This window comes from Paecilomyces variotii, assembly GCF_004022145.1.
Source record: "Paecilomyces variotii strain CBS 101075 chromosome Unknown C8Q69scaffold_3, whole genome shotgun sequence".
NCBI lineage: Eukaryota > Fungi > Ascomycota > Eurotiomycetes > Eurotiales > Thermoascaceae > Paecilomyces > Paecilomyces variotii.
Window position 1 is genome coordinate 1,610,106 of NW_021167142.1, and position 19,621 is coordinate 1,629,726.

The 19,621-nt window shown below is 49.4% G+C and overlaps 6 protein-coding genes across 6 annotated transcripts; 5 read left to right on the forward strand and 1 right to left on the reverse strand.

Annotated features, from left to right (window-relative positions):
- The first annotated feature begins 32 nt into the window (after nucleotides 1-32).
- C8Q69DRAFT_462188 (MFS hexose transporter) lies at nucleotides 33-2,427 on the forward strand. The gene is made up of 8 exons (XM_028630293.1): nucleotides 33-421; nucleotides 483-539; nucleotides 603-924; nucleotides 992-1,066; nucleotides 1,127-1,347; nucleotides 1,412-1,762; nucleotides 1,845-2,035; nucleotides 2,142-2,427. The coding sequence occupies exons 1-8, from the start codon at nucleotides 205-207 to the stop codon at nucleotides 2,292-2,294; spliced, it is 1,587 nt and encodes a 528-aa protein (XP_028486681.1). The 5' UTR covers nucleotides 33-204; the 3' UTR covers nucleotides 2,295-2,427.
- Nucleotides 2,428-2,445: 18 nt separating this feature from the next.
- Nucleotides 2,446-4,497, reverse strand: C8Q69DRAFT_213765 (putative methionine transporter). The gene is made up of 5 exons (XM_028626217.1): nucleotides 4,194-4,497; nucleotides 3,872-4,131; nucleotides 3,458-3,794; nucleotides 3,176-3,397; nucleotides 2,446-3,119 (listed from the first exon to the last, which is right to left on the reverse strand). The coding sequence occupies exons 1-5, from the start codon at nucleotides 4,391-4,393 to the stop codon at nucleotides 2,525-2,527; spliced, it is 1,614 nt and encodes a 537-aa protein (XP_028486682.1). The 5' UTR covers nucleotides 4,394-4,497; the 3' UTR covers nucleotides 2,446-2,524.
- An 898-nt stretch (nucleotides 4,498-5,395) lies between these two features.
- On the forward strand, nucleotides 5,396-6,703 carry C8Q69DRAFT_462195 (oligosaccharyl transferase subunit Dad1). The gene is made up of 3 exons (XM_028630294.1): nucleotides 5,396-5,783; nucleotides 6,027-6,202; nucleotides 6,288-6,703. The coding sequence occupies exons 1-3, from the start codon at nucleotides 5,523-5,525 to the stop codon at nucleotides 6,352-6,354; spliced, it is 504 nt and encodes a 167-aa protein (XP_028486683.1). The 5' UTR covers nucleotides 5,396-5,522; the 3' UTR covers nucleotides 6,355-6,703.
- A 3,749-nt stretch (nucleotides 6,704-10,452) lies between these two features.
- C8Q69DRAFT_505912 (putative prefoldin subunit 2) lies at nucleotides 10,453-11,169 on the forward strand (the record flags this gene model as incomplete). Its single annotated transcript, XM_028632754.1, has 4 exons — nucleotides 10,453-10,492; nucleotides 10,560-10,650; nucleotides 10,812-11,004; nucleotides 11,137-11,169. 4 exons carry the CDS (start codon nucleotides 10,453-10,455, stop codon nucleotides 11,167-11,169), a joined length of 357 nt encoding a protein of 118 aa, XP_028486684.1.
- A 3,144-nt stretch (nucleotides 11,170-14,313) lies between these two features.
- On the forward strand, nucleotides 14,314-15,491 carry C8Q69DRAFT_443443 (CCAAT-binding factor complex subunit HapC; the record flags this gene model as incomplete). Its single annotated transcript, XM_028628911.1, has 4 exons — nucleotides 14,314-14,473; nucleotides 14,828-14,938; nucleotides 14,997-15,124; nucleotides 15,225-15,491. 4 exons carry the CDS (start codon nucleotides 14,314-14,316, stop codon nucleotides 15,489-15,491), a joined length of 666 nt encoding a protein of 221 aa, XP_028486685.1.
- Nucleotides 15,492-16,463: 972 nt separating this feature from the next.
- Nucleotides 16,464-19,536, forward strand: C8Q69DRAFT_213802 (acetamidase regulatory protein). The gene is made up of 3 exons (XM_028626218.1): nucleotides 16,464-16,787; nucleotides 16,899-18,030; nucleotides 18,087-19,536. Exons 1-3 carry the CDS (start codon nucleotides 16,721-16,723, stop codon nucleotides 19,195-19,197), a joined length of 2,310 nt encoding a protein of 769 aa, XP_028486686.1. The 5' UTR covers nucleotides 16,464-16,720; the 3' UTR covers nucleotides 19,198-19,536.
- The last annotated feature ends 85 nt before the right edge of the window (nucleotides 19,537-19,621 follow it).

Below are 19,621 nucleotides of genomic sequence, written 5' to 3' on the forward strand. Positions count from 1 at the left end.
CTCAACAACCATGCAGAGATTCTCGTAGATGACTCGATCATAGTAATTTCCATTGTCACTTCCGGAGCTCTTTTACTAGGTACATATGCAGATAACATCTGCCCATATTTGAGTCCGTCCCCTTAATACGACACGAATTGAACCTATGAATCGCATATAATCAGGCGTAGCGACAGTCACACGTCCTCCAGAACGGCTGTATAGATGTCTTCCAAAATGAGATTCAGAACCCAGCAACATGTTGACCGTCAGGCATTGGAACATACGAACTTAAGCAATAACAAAAACGTGCCATGGTGGGAAGATAGGGGCCTTCGGAAACTTAATTCCATGTTATTCTTTCTCATGTTCAGCGAGTTTACGCAGGGCTATGATGCGTCGTTGATCAATAATGTGCAACAGTTGACGGTTTGGCAGCGAGGTATATCCCATTCTGTTTTCATTGAGCTCTATTGGAAGAACTTGTTAACAGTATGCGATAGAGTTTCATCATCCACACGGTAACATTCTCGGTGCCATGAGCGCTGCATATTGGATAGGTGAGTGTCTAGTACCAATCCCCCTTTCAAGCCTATCAGCACCAATGTTTACTTTCAGGCTAGGAAACATTATCGGGGTCGTATTTATTTCCAGCGTATCAGATCGATTCGGTCGACGGTGGTGTCTTATGCTAGGATCTATTTTATGCCTTGCCGGTACTGGTCTCGCTACAGGGGCCTCGGAAGCTGGAATGTTCATTGCAGGAAGATTGCTGCTGGGAATCGGGGGTGTCATTACAGGAGCAATTGGACCGATGTGGATGGGAGAACTAGCATATCCAGCACATCGGGCTACGGCCACGTCCATGTCCAATACGACTTATAGTGCTGGATCGATTTTGTCTGCGTGGGTTACATTTGGGTCTTTCCATATGGCAAGTTCATGGTATGGAATCTATCCGTTAAGATCTTCGAGATGGGAGTATCTTCTCGGCTTACTGACGTGCAGTCAGGGCGTGGCGCCTACCGACTATCTTCCAAGCTTTACCATCCATCCTGCAAGCAATTGGATCCATTGTTTTGCCAGAGTAGGTCAACCAGACCCCTCATTGTGAATCTCCCTAAAAAGCGTCCACTATCTCCTATAGGTCGCCCCGTTGGCTTATCAGTAAAGGCCATGAAGAAAGAGCTCTTGATATCCTCACCGAGTACCACGGGAACGGAAACAGTGACGACCCCGTCGTCCGGTGCGAATTCAGAGAGATACGTGATACTATCGAACTGGAAATTGCCGCAAGGAAGACCTCCTGGAAAACCCTTATCAGCACCAGAGGGAATCTACGGCGATCATTCATCTTAGTCTGGTGCGGTACGTAGCCATATCCCATTCTCTGTAGTGGTTACCGCTAACTGGCGAAATCTATTCTATACAGGCGTCTGCAAACAATGGTCCGGAAATGGCCTAATTAGCTACTACCTTAGCAGCATGCTCAAATCCGCCGGCATAACCAAGGAGATCCAAACTACCCTGATCACCGCTACAAGCGCCATGTTCAGCTTCGCCAGTTCCGTAGCGTTCGCATTTCTCCCCGGTCGAGTCGGTCGACGACCGCTTATGCTATGGTCAATGGCTCTCATGTGGCTAGTCTTTTCGCTCATCACGGCCTGTACGGGAGTATATGTTGAAACAGGTAGTAAATCGGCCTCATACGCAACGGTTGCTTTCATTTATTTATACAATGCGGCACATAATCTCGGTTGGACGGGTGCTATGATGTTATATGGTGAGTGACTCCTCCGAAAACAAAAGCTTTCTCCCACATGTTTTCTATATTAGAATAAACACTGAAACTTGCAATAATACAGTTGTTGAAATCCTCCCCTTCGCCATCCGCGCCAAAGGCCTCGCACTTTTCTGGCTAGTCACCGGCGCAACGGGTGCATTCAACACCTACGTTAACCCTCTCGGCATCGACGCTTTCGCGTGGAAGTACTACTTTTTCTATGTCGGGTGGATTATCATACAGTTTATTATTGTGTACTTGTTTTTTATAGAGGTATGTATATTCCGTTTTCCTTACCTAGATATATTTATTTTTTTCTCTCTCTCATGCTCGATTCTGCTTCAACATGCTGTAATTCATACTGATGAAATAAAAAAAGACCAAAGGTCCAAGTCTGGAACAGATTGCGCTTCTATTCGATGGAAAAGACGCCATCGTTGCGCATGTCAATCCCGTAGCGAAAGAATTCTTGGAGACGAAAGCTGAGAGTAAAGATGGGTTGCAGACAGTGCAGGTTGAGAGAGTTGGATAAGGTATTCGTCGGTGCATAAAGACGCTTACAGGTGACCTGTGATATCATAGGTCTGCAGCAGATTGGCAGATTATCTTGATTATTTTAGTCATAGTAGGACCTAAAGAAAGGTATCTCTTAGAAAATATGACCGTATAAATAGGCCAGTGAAAAATGACTTTGATATTCCCGCCTTCTTTTGTACATATGCAAGAGAAGGGTATCGAAGGCTCTATAACTATAAGAATTATCTATGTTCTAGGCACCCGTTTATACACCACGACTGTTGTCCCATCGTTCAGTTTCTCGTGCTGGGGAACAAGTTTATACTTCCCAATCCATGGCAACAGCCTATACCAAACAGCCCAGTAAACAACCGCCGCGACCAACACGCCGATCCCAACCACGGCGTATAACGAATACGGTAGAGAAGTATCTCCTTTCCCACCCGGCGGACGGAGGAAAGGAGCAATAAGCTGAAATGCTTGTGCAGCCATGAAGAACGCTGCGATTGGCCACCACACCTTAAAGGGGCGTGGTATTTTGGGTTCCGCCCATCGTAGATAGAACAGACCGAGGACAACGAGGAAGTTAATCACACTTGAAGGATACCCTTCCAGATCGAGGATAAAGTCATATGCATCACCGAATGGAATGGCCACGATGACGATGAACGATGGGATGAAGTGCAGTAAGAGACCGGCAGAGGGTGAGCCAAATGGCCAGTTCGATGCCCAGAAGCGGGGGAATGGGATGACTCCCTCTTTGGCCAGTTCCTGATTCACACGGGCTTGTGCGAATGTGATTGACATGACGTTTCCTAGGGCAGATATCGCGACAAGGACGCTTTTGCAGCTGTTAGTCCGGAAAAAGGTAGGCGCTGAGGTAAGTGTCTTACATACCTCAATGCGCGTTGTGCAGCTTTCCCAAACACTTTGAGCATGAAGTAGGCGGCGACGGTTGATCCACTGTTTGCGATCTCCTGAGGTGTCGCGGCAGAGAAATAGGCTACATTGGCGAGCAGATATAGAACACCACAGATAAGCAGACCCAACGGGCCTGCAATTTTCAAAGTATGAACGGGGTTCTTTACTTCATTCAGGACGTAGGCTGCATTGGACCATCTAGGATGAATGTCAGTGGTAAGAACATAGAGAGGCTCAATATGACGAGAAAGCACTCACCCGGCATAGGAATTTAATACTTTAAATAGAGCCGTGGCGTAGACATTGCCTGAATGCACTGAGCCTGCAAAGGCATTGCGGAAACTCGCATGAGGGTCTTGCACTCGATGGACTCGGCCACTGAGGACTACCCATCCTGTAACGACGATAAAAAGAAGGGTGATAATCTTAACCGTAGTAATGAAGTTCATCCCACGAACGCCTAACTTTGGCAAGAATGTATGAAGCAAAGTCACGAAGACAATGACAACAATTGCGATTCCACGCTCTTCCCATTCGCTCGCTTCTCGATCCGCAGCAACCACGATATTGGAGGCGAAAATGATACAACCGGACGCTATTATTTTGCGTTAGTCGTATTCCACCATTCTCGTTCTGATCGTCGAAGGCAATGCCAGGAAAGATAGCACATACCTGTAAATCCTAATGCGATCGCCTGCACGGCGAATACAACTGTGATTAACTGCTTTGGCCGACGATATACAGCTTCCAGATAGACCTTCTCTCCTCCACTGCGAGGAATCATGCATCCAAACTCAAGCCAAACGCATAGGCCAGCCGCAGAGAGGAACAATCCTAGGACCCAAAGCATCAAAGATGCACCGACACTCCCTACGCCCTCCACGATCGAGGAAGGTGTCGAGAAGATACCAGTTCCGATGATGCGACCGACACTGATTGCAACATAGATTTGGTTAGTATGTACCGTTGTTGGTTATCAAGGGAATTAACCAACATCAGGAATGCAGTTGAGACAATGCCCAGATGCCGCCCGAGACCACCTTGGGTATACTCATCGAAGGACAATTCACCCACTCCATCTGCCTGTGCCTGGATTGACGTGCTCTGAACAACGTCCTCATTTTTGCCCTCCTCTGGACCATTCGAGGTCGAGCGCGATAAGGCAGATTGCAACGGACGGACCAGCGACGCCATTGGGAATGTTGGAAGCAAAGCTTCCGGTGTGTCCTGGACGTCAGTCTTTTCTGTAATCGAGGATCATCACGTCCATGATTCGACGGCTGTCCATCCTATATATTAATCCTTGCTGCTCTCTGAAGGCGAGACGTCGCCCCCACGTTGCGCGTTTTAACACAAGAATTGCAACATGCGCTTTCCCCCACATCGGTGTGACACTTTGCTCGCTAGATCTGCATGGAATTCTCCTGATAGCAACCTGTGGCCATTCTTGCGCATGCGACCGATCTAGATGTGACACAGGCCGATCCTTGAAAGGCTTAGCATTACTGCGAGGCGCTTCTTGCAACCATGGACCTGCCTTCGAGGGCTAGCAGCCTGCCGCAAACCACATCTAAAGCCCAACCATCATCACCCTTATCTTGTCACATCCTCTGTATCCAAACGCTGCTTGACGGATATACCCGCTCTACTTATTAATGTCTATGTTTCCAGAGTAACGCGGACCAGGAAGTGGGAAACTCACAGTGTTATAATTTTCGAGCAACAGGCTAATACACAGAGAATATCTTGCTCTTCGCGTCGCATGGTACCGAAAGAGGGACCAATAAAGGAAGCAGTTATACGTAGCGTGTTTAGCGATAGTTTATTTTCCTCAACTGACAGAATTCTGTGTAAGATATAGCGACAAGATTATTATTATTAGCAGAAGTCTGCCAGGGATATTGATAGACAGTCTATATTCTGCGCTGTCAACGATAGCTCTTCAAGTCGGTGGTCGCTTCCTATGTCCCTAGAGGCTGCCCTGTCAATGAGAAGTACCATGTATATTGAATTTTAAGCAATCCAGTAATTTTTATATTTCCTTGACAAGAAACAGACTAAATCAAAGCCCTTTATTTCTTAAAAACAAATGTTTCAGTCGCAGTCAAAATAAATAACATGAGCCAGGCTGGAGCTTGGGCCACGTCTTGGCGCTCTCCTCCGCAAGTTCAAGTAGACACGCGGCTTTACAGCTTCAGAACGATCAATTCCAGCGGCGCTCTTTGTCGTTCCACCAGACCGTTTTCTTCGAAGCTCATTAATGACCTCTCCATAGCCAATTCTACCATATACTCTCCCTAATCTTCCTCTTTCAGCATTCATAATGGCGCCCAAAAAGCAGGCAGGCTCAAGCACTCCGGCCGCATCCTCCGCCGCTACCTCCGCGAAGACCACAGGTCCATCCCCCTCCGCCAGTGCTGTGTCATTGTCTCCGAACTCCAACGTGCAGGAAATCGTTATCCATATCTGGCAACAGTATATCGCGAAGACGCCACAGCGCACATTGCTGCTGGATGCGTTCATGGGATTCCTCGTCTTGGTCGGAGTCGTACAGTTTCTCTACTGCGTGTTGGCGGGTAACTACGTAAGTGAGATGGGATATTTATGGTTATTCGCACCTCTATTTGGCACCATGAATACGCCGTCCAATTTGGATTGGATACCTATGCTCTTCGCGTGGAATTGTTCCATAGCCCTCATCGTGGATATACCCCAATTGCGATTGTTGTCTTTTTAAGATGCCGTTCCCAGAAACCTATCCCACTTCAACTTCCTCGTACCCCAAAATTCGCCATTATTTACCACTCACTCATAAACCCTCTAACAGCCCTTCAATGCCTTCCTAAGTGGCTTCTGCGCTGCCGTCGGCCAATTCGTCCTCACAGCCAGCTTGCGGATGCAAACGAGCGACCCAACCAGCGAAACCAAGACACCATCAAAGGGAAAGACTGGAAAAGCCAATACTGCAGAGGATGAAGCTTTCTCAAGTGTCTCTCCGGAACGGTAAGCAAACGGTTCCCCTCCCCAATGAAAAGAAGACAGAAAAGAAACCACCCGCGACTAATCCTTGAATTATTTATTCGTATAGAGCCTTTGCCGACTACGTCTTCGGAAGCATTATCCTTCATTTCTTCTGTATCAACTTCATCAACTGAAGCGGTGGGGTCAGATGCGGGAGTGGTCTTCGGGCCGCCGTCATGTACTTGTAATTTTTTGAAATGTGAAATAGCTGATCGAGGGACGGGGGGAAAGAAGAAAACATTCATGATACACTACGTCTCGATTATTTTGCCGTTTACCTGGTCAGTTCTGTTTTCACTACACCCTCTTAAGTTATGCGTTATAGAATTTATGCCATATGGAAGCGTGGCGGATATTTGTCAACTAGCCTTCGTTCAATTTTCAGGCAACTAGGAGCAGTTTGCTCGAGGCTCTCTAGGATCCGGGAATTATTGGAGAATCCTCTGTTTCAGAGTACAGGCATATATCATGGTAATAATAGATTGACAATTATTCTATTGTACACGGTATGACATCGAAATACGGCATGCTTCTATGTACAGGTCATAACATCATGCATGAGACGGAAGGGGTATGCAACAAGCTTTTGGCTATACAAAAAGTCACAAATGCAAGGCGGAGAATATCCGTTTCCAATTGTTGCTTCAGTCCGCTCAGAAGACCCTACCAGGCTTTCTGGGTCCGTTTGGTCGCCGCACAGCGCTGCCCCCAGAGCTACCTCCGGTTCCGTTTGATGACGGTCTCGATGACGAGGATGAAGATGTGACCACGCCTCCAACCCTTCTTCCTGCTCCGATGACCGGCCGTCGGACAGCTGATCGTCCGCCAGTACCAGCTTCGATTTCCTTCTTCCGTCTCGAGGGATCATTGAGCTCCTTTTCGCGCTCTTTCTCTGCAGCGGCGCGCTCGCGGTCCACTGCAATCTGAGCCTCGATTTCCATACGACGATTGAACTCTTGTTCCGTCACGCGTCGCTCGCGGTGCGAGTAGCCTTTTTCTTTGACTGAGTAGAAAACGCCGCCGAGTTCTGCGAGCCACTGTCATGGGCGTTAGTATTTTGATTTTTCGAATTTATCATCTGGAAAACAATGATGGAGACTTACGTGAGGGTCAACAGATGTCACGGTGGACATGTATTCCTTGCTTGTCAGGATCAACTCATGGTAGACCACATACTCTGGCACATAACCAAGTCCATAGAGCGCGCTGGTTGGGTGCAGTTGCACCGTTACGCTGGTGCGAAGATTGATGAACTCGCCCAAGCCCTTGACCTTGGCAGCCTGGTGGTAATATCCAGAACAGATACATTTTCGGATGACGTCCCAGTCGGTACCACAGCTGACCAGAGGCATTTTCTGCACAGTCATGATGTCGTGCAGTTGCTCTCGAACCTCCTTGGCCCGCCTCAGAGCCTTGGAGTGGAGGAAATGCCGAGTACACCATGCGTCCGAGTATCCATTGGCCTTCCACTGTGTATACACATGTAAAAGAGTAAGGTGGTCGGATTCCGGGACAAAGAACTTCTCGCGAGCAGCATCCGATTCTTCCTGCCGCTCTTTCGGGCGATAGAAGACGCTGGGGACAGAAAGCATGGAGACGATAGTCAACATTTCCTCGCTGCAGCTGTACTCGTCGGCAGCCATAATCAGGAGTTTGGCCAGAGGTGGGTCCATCGGAAACGGTGTCATACGACGGCCCAGCGGCGTGAGATCACCAAGGTTGTCCAACGCTCCCAGTGACCAAAGTTCGAAAAGAGAAGTCGTTATCGTTTCTTGTGGCGGGGGGTCCATAAAGTCAAAGTCAAGGAGATCCTTCACTCCAAGAGACTTGAGAAGAAGCACCGTATTGGCGAGACTGGTCCGCTGAATTTCAGGTATAGTCTGGAGATAGAGCTCATTCTTGAAAGCCTGCTCAGTATAGAGACGGTAGGCCTTCCCAGGCCCTGTCCTCCCTGCTCTGCCCGAGCGTTGGGACGCGTTGGCTTGTGATATAGGCGTGATCTGAAGGGTATCCATACCCATCCGCGGGTTGTATACTTTCAACTTAGAAAAGCCAGAATCGACAACGAACATAATTCCGTCGACAGTCAAACTCGTCTCTGCGATATTTGTAGCGACAATGACCTTCCGCACACCAGGAGGCGCCTTCTCAAAGATCCTCGCCTGTTGCTCAGCCGGCATCTGACTGTAGATCGGCAATATACTGAGCTTTGGCGGATCATTCAACAACTTCAGCCTCTCATCGATGAGCTCACATGTCGCTTCGATATCCTCCTGGCCTGTCATAAACACGAGAATGTCACCCTGACCCTGAGAAACGTGGATAGCCAAGACCTGCTTGACTGCACTGTCGACGTAGTCCTCACAGGGGGAACGGGAGAAATGGACATCGACCGGGAATGTCCTTCCGGGAATTATGAACTCAGGTGCACCGCCGTAGAAGCGCGAGAATCGCTCCGAATTCATCGTGGCCGATGTTACTATCAACTTCAGGTCACGTCGTCGAGCTAGGACCTTCTTGATCAGGCCCATCAGAACATCAGTATTCAAGGCTCTTTCGTGCGCCTCATCCATGATAATACAAGAGTATTTATCAAGATCCGGTTGCACCAATGATTCTCTCAGCAGGACACCGTCAGTCATATCTATGCCCATGTTAGTTATAGTCCTCAAAGCAACGGGCTGGGTAGAACTTACATTTAATGACTGTCTCGTCACTGGTGCAGTCTTCGAAACGAATCGCATAACCAACGGTACTTCCGAGTTCGACCTCCATCTCTTCACTCACACGTTTAGCGACACTCATGGCAGCAACTCTTCGCGGCTGTGTACACCCAATCATGCCGAATTTCGAGTAGCCATCTTCGTGCAGGAACTGAGTAAGCTGCGTCGTTTTACCCGATCCCGTTTCGCCAACAACAATAACAACTTGATTGTCTCGGATCACACGCAGGAGCTCCTCTCTGACCGCAAAAGCGGGTAGGAATTCTCTCTGCTCCCGGAGCGTTTTGTTCTTGCTGAATGCACTAGAACCACCTTGATCCTTCTTCATGTGCTTGGCGAACTTGTTGCCTCCTCGGAATTCGTCCTCAATAGGCGCAGCCACCGCACTATCTCCCTCATCTTCCTTAATCCCCATTAGATTACCCAAGGCTGTGCCTGCCATGTTGGTCGCCTCCTGCGCCTGCTTCTGCCTCTCGCGCTGTTGCCGTCGTTCCCGAACAACCTTGCTGCCTTTTCGACTGAAGACAGCCATATCACTCTGAGGATCGCGAACAGCTGAGATGGGTTCGAGCTGTTTGGTGAAAATGGTCCGGCCATCGAGGAACGGCGGGCGCAGGTCATGGACCAGTAGGTGAGTTCGAACGCCCTCATCATCATCAGGTGCGAAATCGCCGCCATAATCTCGTCTCTGGGCGACACCAGATGTGAGCATCCGGTTAGTCTCCCAATTGTCAATGTCGCGGCGTCTGGCATCGCGGATAGGTGGCGGCAGGTTAGAGCTCTTCAGCCTCTTGGCCGGAGGCTCTTCGCGCGTCATTCTGGGCAAGGAGTATTATTTGCCAGTAATAGATAGAACGATATACAAAAAAAGAGGCTCGGAAGTCGTATGGCAGCGCGAAGCAGCCGGAAGAGTAATTGCCGCTTAAAAGTCGACGCGCATCTAGCTATTTCGCCGGCAAACCCCAGGTGAGATGACTAATGTTATCACCACGTGATCACGCCCCATCTGCCGTCTGCAGCATAATAACTTCTCGACAACTGCAAGCCTTCGAGTACTGTACTATGTGTATTTATTGTTATCTGTCTCCTAATAGGGCAACTAAGTCACTTTTAAACAGTTGATGAAGTTGGTGCTCCATCTTCCTAGACTATGACCTTGCTATTAGTTATTTACTGGTTGGGGTGTGAATATCTGCGTAGACTAGTTATTCTACTTTAAAATTTCCGATATCGATAAACCACACTCATGCAACAAGTTTGACCAGATATATTTTCGTTAAGTATTTATGCAGATGTGTCTACTTGAAAGACCTTCCGTAGATACTTTTCAAAATGATGACTCTATATTAGTGGGGTTGGAGGCTTCTAAACGCTCCTCTAAGTAGAAGCTCCCACAGGTCGGCGGCGGGCACGCTTGATCTTGGCGGAGTGCCGTTCAACTTTCACTATCGCCCCGCGTCATAGCCCACCAGCTCACTGTGGACGGCATCGCGACCTCAACTGTCCATCATGGCGAGCCAGCCGCAGGTCAGTGTCAAAAGGCAGCAAGGTAAGTCGCAAAGTGCTACATTTATTCGCTCTATCGCGCCAGGTGAGGGGAAACTAATGTCTGGCAGAGCTGCAGCTCCAATACTCGACTTTCAAAAACACACTGCAACAACTTGCGCAAAAGATTGGTGACATCGAACAAGAGACCGAAGAGCACAAGTGAGTTTCACTTCCGTATATGAATATACAAGATGTGGTACTGTGGCCAGATGTATTATCGCACGGTTTCCTGCCGCTCGAGGGAGCCACAGTCGCATTGTTGTTGTTCTCGCCATGTATATCGAAACCTTGGAACTGATCCGGATTTCTTTAATATTTAGACTCGTAATTGAGACCCTCGAGCCTCTCCCTCAGGATAGAAAATGCTTCCGGATGGTTAACGGTGTCCTGGTCGAACGGACTATCAAGGATGTGATTCCGTCGCTCAAGACCAATTCTGACGGACTGAAACAGGTCTTGGATGAGCTCCTCAAGCAATACAAGGCCAAACAGACCGAAATGGACAACTGGAAGGTCAGTAAATAACTTATCTTCATTTCTTCTTCAGGCTTTCATGGATTGTGCCACATATCCCCTTCCGCTCCTATGCCTTCCTCAGCGTCGCGCTATGAAACGAACTGGAGACTGATATGCCCCGACCTACAGAAGAAGAACAATATCCAAGTGGTCCAGCAGTGAGCGAAGCATGAAATCCGCAAGGAGTTAGACATGTTGAGGGCAGGGTCTTCAACAAGCTCGACCTTTGTGCAGGCGAGGGGGATTCGTCGGAACGTCGGCAGACACGGCCACGACGATGGATGTACAACCAAGGATATGTGTCACTCAGTTCATGCATGATTTTACGGCTATCGACTTGGTTATGAAACGAGAGTTGTGAACTGGACGGACTTCTAGTCCAAGGCGTCCTTGAGGCTACGCCAGCTAGCATGCTGATATCTTTCCACACGTCACCAGTTGAAAAACGCGAAGATTCAGTGAGACATCACAGGAAAGGCCGAATTTGAGTTGCAGCCATGCCTAGATAGGTTACGTTGACACGAGAGGAAGGACTTTACACCCTGACTATTGCAGACAGAGCAAATTCGTATACTGCGTTAGCAACACTCATCCTCTACAAGTTCGTAATCTTCCTCGAAAGTTAGAGATTCTCTGCCACCTTGCTAGTAATTTTCGTCTTTCACTGTATCTCTCGTGCTCATAGAGGCATCCCATCTACATGGAAGGTGAGTTGTCTGTTCTATGCGCAACGGCCCAATGAAACGGACATCTGCAGGCGAGGTAGGTATGGAGGGTATGGGAGATCTTGTGTATGGCTGACTGCCCTTGATTTACCGTGGACCTCAGCCGTCTCGTTGGCCGTTAGGCTAGCGGCTTTCCAGCCGGCATCATTGGACATCACTGCGACTGTCGCGTCCTCGTGATTCGGTCGACCGTGTCAGGTACTGTGTGTTTCTGTCTTCGCCTTCACTGATCTTCCCACATCAAGCTGAGGGCCGTTCTAGAGAGAGCGCTGAGACTTCTCTGTTGCAGATATATCCTCGGGAAGACAAGCAAAAACAACCAAGCAAGTACGGTCTCGTGCACCTCTGAAATTATTTTGATCGTATCCTGCCAGTGATAGGGTAGCTGTTGACAAGGAAGTAACATGGGCTGCCGAGAGGCGCGGGGTCTTCACATCGGGAGTCCCGAAGTGGAGAACTTCACGCGGCAGCAAGGACAGTCCAGGTGGATAAATAAGGACTTCTGCAGGAAATTAACACATGTTCATCTGATCTGATGCACCAAATAAGTGCTATCATGAACACGTAGTCTGACGGAGCAGATCTAAGTGGATACTCTCCTCCTAGGAGACTCTAAGTGAAACAGGGCGAAGGGGGATAAGTTGAGTCAAGCCATTCTGACTTTTCATGATCGACAATAACTTGTCCTCCTGTGATCCTAGTGACCACAGAAACAATTGTCAGTCATTAATAGCCTCTTCAGAGATCGTGCTCTCCGGGTTCGATCCGTGCGCCTGTATGTAGTTCAGTAGCCGACTAGTCGCATTTTGATTGATGCATGGTCTGGCGTTATCAACCGCACAAGAAATCGATGACTTTGTGCTGTCCTCTGCCCAAGTCCGCCTCGTCGTTGCCCTGCCTTGACTGTCCGAGAAACCCCTGCTTCGAATGGCGTCTGCCAGGGAATATCCGGTATCATAAGCATGGTCACCCAGAAAAGCCTCGCAAAACATCTCATCTTTCTACCCAAAAATGTCAGCCATGCTTCTAGCTGAGTGACAGAAATGCTAGCAACAGGGTATGGTGTGCTGGAGAACAGTCAGATTGGCTGTCTTCAGAAGCTTTCAGTTGCGGATGCTGTAACTGGGAGGCTCGAGATAGTTCTGAACGGGAGTCGCAAAGAGACCAGAGGCATGTCGGTGCCATAAGAGTGATGCTGATTGACTGAAAGGCAAGTTAGAGTCCCGTGCCGTTCCGTGATCGATTGAGTCCCAGGGACCTGGCATCAGGGCGATTCGGATTGCTGGGAGTCGTTCTCGTGTGCTATTCGACGACTTTGGCTTTTGCATTGATACCGCTTCCAGACTCTTGAATCCGTCTAGCCATATACTAGACTTGAGCTATCTTCAGCTCATGGAAAACCAGGCTTGTCGTCAAAGAAAAGGCACAGAACGAGATGAATGGATTGACAAAGTAGTTCATAGTACCAGTCCTCGTAAGGCTGATGGCCCCCGCTGCGTGGTACACTAGATCCAGCCAGAGAAGCCCCGAAGAACATTGGAAACGGCGTCTCGTTGCATACGGTATCCATACGCGTCGATGGGCGGACCCCACAGGCGGCGTGGCCGAAGATGGGCGACGGTATCGTACCAGGCTGTATCCGGCATGGAATTGATGCCTCAGGCTGCCGAGATGGAAGGCGAGGGAGATGGCGAGAAGCAGCGCGAGAAGGCGATTTCGCCGTCATCATCCCGTCCTGGTCAGGTCTCTCTTCGCCGCATCCTTCATCGAAACATCATCTCTCATCCTCCTCACCCGGGTGAACCGTCACTGTTGTTGTTGTCTTCGACATCGCCCTCATCCGCCAGTCAGGTTCCGTTGCTGCTTTGCTGCGGCTGTGGAAGCTCCAGCCGTCCCCTGCCGGTCGCGTCCGCAACGTTCTGGTTCGCCAATTGCTGGCTGGTTGCGCGCATCAACAAGAAGCACGGCCGCTGGGTGAACACCTCTCGTGCAACCAGAACCCACCTCTACCTGTATCCAGGTATTATTTCTTGATCAGTCGCACAAGCGCTGCCCTCGTTCGCTATCTCTGCCTCCATCCGCGCCAGCTGTACGGAGCACAAGTCTTGTCTCCTGTGATTGAGACCCCACTGTCCTCCGCGTTCTCAGCACGCGCGATCTAGTTAGCGCTGCCTCTCTCAGGCCCGCGCACGCCTCGATATTGAATCTGCAGCTTGCAGGCAGACCTGTCGGACGGTGATCGCAATTGCGCATCTTTGATTGTGTGGGAAATCCCCTGGGTTGCGCCGGCAGCATCTGGAAAAGTGCTCTCATCGGAGTGGTACACCGCCAGAGAAGCTGAGCAGAACAGCATAGAACAGAACTACTGCCCCGATTCCCCCACACAGTTGGCAGTTCCCACGTTCGGGCGATCGTGAAGCAAATCGCTGCCCAGTCCGACGCCCCCTGACGCAGTGCCGCATAGCCTTTAGAGCAGAGATCCTTCTCGCGCACCTCTGACGTGGTCATTTGCCAGCAGAGCATCCCGAACGATCCTCGCCTCAAGCCGGTATCCGCTGCACGTAGTCAAACACCTAAAATCATGTCTTCGGCCTCTCCTCCAAAGGAACCTGAAGTGGAACCTGAAGCGCAATCAGGCGACGACCCGGAACACATGGAAAGGGATAATCAAGATACACAAGGACAAGGCCAGGGCGAGTTCGAAGTGAAGGAGCAGGATCGATGGCTCCCAATTGCAAATGGTAAGTTTACGTGTCCTTGCAGGTCCTCTGTCCTCCTGATTTGTGCGTACCTTGCCTCTGCTGCTTGCAGGCGACCGTTCGCCTTCGCGATACCCTGCCGGGGTTCCAAACCCCGCGATGTCCCAACTGGAAGGATTGGATTTAAGCATATTTGAACAAATGCTCTTCATTCGTCTTCTGTACCAGCCGTGATCTGCATCGCATCGCAAGCTGCTTGGTTGGATGTATTGGCGCTGCCTTCCGCATCTAGCATCTTTGGATGATTCCCCGTCATTGTCATGCATAATCCTTTTTTTACATCATAAACGATGGGCCGTGGAGATCAGCTTCAGATACTAACTGACCACTTTACAGTGGCTCGCATCATGAAGACCGCCCTGCCAGAAAATGCTAAGATTGCGAAGGAAGCAAAGGAGTGCATGCAAGAATGTGTGAGCGAGTTCATTTCGTTTATTACCAGTGAAGGTCAGCTCTTCCTTACTTCTTCTTTTTAATATAAACTAGTCCTACTGACGCTGGACAGCTTCCGAGAAATGTCAGCAAGAAAAGCGCAAGACGGTCAATGGCGAGGACATCCTCTTTGCCATGACGTCTCTGGGGTTTGAAAACTACGCTGAAGCTCTCAAAATCTATCTGTCCAAATACCGTGAGGTAAGTCCACAACGAACCGCCTATGGCCGGCCAGGGGCGCCCTTCGATTTAGGATATTCTTTTTCCAAACATGGGATATTGGAACTGATTATCTTTCTAGACCCAGTCTGCGCGCGGTGAGAACCAGAACAGACCCACGAGCAGTGGTTATACGGGTGGTCCGGTTGGCGGTTCTGTCAGTGGCCCTCAGGTCGGTCGTGCGAATACCGCAACCGCAGACCCGGGTGCCACAGGCTTCCCTGGTGCTGCGGAGAACTCCAACAGCATCCTCAGCCCGAATCTGGACCCGTCCCAGGACGCATCGGCCTATGGTTACACGTCCATGGTAGGCCAAGGCCACAACGGCACCGGCGGTGAGTCCTACTAGAGGACCACCACATCTGGACTCGGGAATATGCTCTGTCGGACGCTGATATCGAATGAATCCTCTCCGCTGCATGTGCAATTGCGAACCGAAAGAAGTTTCCAGCGGGTGTATACGCACCCTGCGGGAAAACGACACTGGCCAGACGCAAACTTCGTGTCTAGCCAATTTGCGGCTTGAGAAGCGGACTACCATAACCTGACGGATGAGTCGCAGTGTCTCGAGCGACTGTACTGTGAGCTGGGAGGAAATTTGGAGTGGATCTCCTGTATTCACATCTCATGAAGGAAATTTCTTTTTCTGGTGGCGCACTTGTACGCTCGAACAAAAAGGAACCCTCCCTCTTTGTACACTCATTATTCCCCTTTCCCTTGATTTCTTTTCAGATGCGAAAGACAGGTATTCTACATGAGACCAAGGGTAGCCAGAACCTGTCTCTCTGTCTCTCTAGCTATATAACTTAGCCGCCTGTCTGTGTAATGTTGGGAGGTCGATTCACCGGATGAATGTTATCGGAAGCTCAAGGAGCAAGGATGGCGGCCGGGGCCCAGGCGCTCAAGGTGGGAAAATCATGGATCGGACATGGGATGGCACATATACCTTTTGATCTTTTTTTTTGTCTTGGTCCCCCTCCCCCTTTTGTTTCCATTTAATCATTTGTTGTGATTGTATTCAAGAATGCATTTATGAATTGTCCATCTGCTATACATGTATCTCTAGCAAATGCATCCACCTATCTGAGCCAAAAAAGTGCATTCTCATGGTATTGAGAGTGTTTGATATCCGGTAACGTAGTGAAGGAAATCCTTCTCACTGTGGAGGTTGCGGAGTCCAACCTGGAGTTATGAAAAGGTATACAAATCCTTTCTACAGCACATTTTGGGATGTAGATGCACATATTATTGACTGGAATAGACAGATCTTCAAATACTCTGCTTAGTTATTCCATCTGCCATTTTATTCCACCCCGGATCGCTAAGTTGAAACATCGCTAAGATCGAGACCGTTTGTTTCGCCTTTCTCCGCATCCCACGTGATCTGCTTATCTCTCCCCGCTAAAGAGAACAAGAACCGTTTGACCCACAGATGGTCTGATCCCATCTTCACGGCTGTTCGTCGCGTGTAAAGTCCAGCCTCGGTTTGTACGGCAGGCCCATTGAGAATGCTACGATCATGACCGCACCTGTAGCACTGCGGCATGTAGTTCGACCAATGTGTTTCTCGACGTCGACATGTCTTCCGCAGCGAGCAACACTCAGATCCCCGCAGGCGGCGGTGGAGTGACGAAGCGGAAGTCGGGTATGATTCATCTATCATCCTTGGATGATATTTGTGCTGTTGGCCACTTTATATCGAAGGAGAGATTGCGTTGATGTGGTCATGAGTTCTGACTGTATTTGTGTTTACCAGGGTCCGCTGCTTGCGTTCATTGCCATCTCAGAAAAGTCCGCTGCGACGCCCGTATCGTTGGGCTACCATGCTCCAATTGCCGGTCTTCTGGTAAGACAGACTGTCGCATACACGAAAAGAAAAAGCGGCCAGTTGTCCGGTCGATTCTTGATCCAGTCCCGATACGTTGCCGGCCGCCGTCTGTGCCTGACACTTCCTCAAAACTGCTTTCGCCAGTGTCTCCGATACGGGCGGCATCAACAGTAGCTTCCAGTCCGCGGAGTAATATCCCTCCTCAGTCAGCTTATACAGGTAATGCTCAGGGACCACAAAATGGGTCCAGCATGAACCAAAGGCCGGGCTCTTACGACCAGCAACCATCATCTGAGTCGTCAACCGACCATGAAGACCATCGGGGGCTGGAGAAGCGCTTAGTGAAGCTGATTGACGAGGATGAGTTGGATCAGAGAGAGATCCAGAGAGGTGTACGTGCGATATATGTCGGACATGATGTTTCCAATATATCGTTCCTCATTCGTCAACAACGAGGGAAAGATGGTGACGTGTATCACTTTGCGGGAAACGATATCCCTAAGCGCCATCTGAGAACAGGCCACGATGAGCTTCTCAAGGATGCCGTTTCATTACCTGAGAAGGCGCTGGCAGACGAATTGGTACAAGCATATTTCGCTCATGTGAACCCTGGATATCCCATTGTCGACGAGGATGTATTTATGACACAGTATCGGAATCACGATCCATCGGATCCCCCACCAATATTGGTCCTCCAAGCCATCTTGCTTGTGGGAGCTCATGTATCTCGCCCTATGCCAGAGAGAGACGCATTGAAAGAGACCTTCTTCCGACGGTGCAAGTGGTTATTTGACGCGAGAGTCGAGCGGAACAGAGATATTCTGGTTCAAGTGGCTTTGCTCCTGACATGGCACTCTGATTCTACCGATGATGATGTTTCCGCTAATGCTTACTATTGGGTCGGGGTGGCAGCAAGGCTTGCTACGGGTATAGGAATGCATCGTAACCCTGTTTCGAGCAGATTTACTGCTGGAGACCGGAGAATGTGGAGGAGAGTATGGTGGATTCTGGTGCAATTCGACGTTATGGTCTCATTGTCATACGGGCGACCACAGGCCATGTGAGTTGTCTGGGATCCTATTATGACTCTCTCGTCAAATACTAACGAGGATTCAGAAATCTAGACGACTCCGATGTTCTCCCTCTGACCCCGTCAGACTTTGAAGGCTGCGGCGCCCAGGTGCAGGTTGACTTTGTTATCCACTTCACAGAGCTGTGTACGATGATATCGTACATTCTCAAAGAGAGATTTGGCTTGAAAATAAGCCCCGAGCGTCGAAAAGCCGCTCTTCCGCAGGCTGACGCCGCTCTAGCAGACTGGTCTCTTCAACTACCAGATACTCTACGGTTACGAGCTTCTGATTTGGACCCATGGTCGGCCGTGCTTCATCTGACGTACAATAACTTTCTCATCCTTTTACATAGGCCGCATCCGAGGGCATCTGCCTACTCAGATGACTACGGTCCCCACGATGCTGAGATCTGCAGTACTGGTGCTGGAGTCATTGCTTCAATTTTTGAGGAACTTCGTCAAAAGGATCGCCTGAAGTATCTCTGGAGCTCATCGGTTTACACCCTTCTCACAGCTATGATACAAGTCAGGGTTGAGCTGCGGTTCTCGAACCCTGTGTTGGCCATAAATGCTCTGAGACGATTTGATTCGACCCTGTATTCTCTCCGTGAATTGGCAGAGTATTGGGCACATGCAGGAATGGTTTTCCGACTGTTTGAGGGCTCGAAACGACTGCAACAGGACTTGCGACTGGCCAAGACTGAAATGCCCGGACAGTTCAATGGTTCTCGCGGGCACAGTGGGAATTCGGATTCTACATCCAACACCGCAACACCAATGGTCCAACGCTCTCAAGTGCCCCCACAATCAGCACCGCAACTACAAAGATCCCACTCACATCTCCAGCAATCTTCTCCGTCTGCAGTGAATCTACAGAACCAGAATTATGACCCTTTCATCGTTACGCAGCCCCGGTTTGCCGATACCTCTTTCGAGGGGTCGGAGGGTATTCCGCCTCCGGAGCCGGTGGAACACTTAGAAGAAACAAGGGGGTATTCAGACTGGCGACAACTCTTCCCGTTCGTTGACACCGCCCAATCCGTGCCTATGGCGTTTGAAAGCCTTCCAGAAATGGAAGACGAATGGCGTCAGCTTTACTGGCAGGAGCCTCAGATGTCAGACTTGTTCCAGGACGGGGGCTGGATGCATGGCTGAACAACTTTGATGCTTCTCGCGCAAATATTTTGCAGCGCGCTATTTTCACCTCCTCAATGGCCTAAACATTGGGAGCAACAGGAAAGAGATTAACATACTCCTTACTACTATTTTTATATCGCCTATATACATTATTGTTCTGGGAGGCGGTTTTACTTTCGCAGTTTGAATTTAAGATACCATCAGGCGCATGTACTACCCCGGATGTGCCATTTTCGATGTATCTTGTCTCTGCGTTTCGTTTGTCGTCCGAGATCGAGAGCGGTCTCGTTCATGGAAGGGAGTCCAATCGGTGTAACTTTTGTTTTTTGTCATTAATGACAAAATGCAACTGAATGAACATAGTTCGGAAATGGCCACTCGTGGTCATTCACTAGTTCGATACATTGCCGTAATTATCAAGAACGCCTTGCACTTGTCCTAA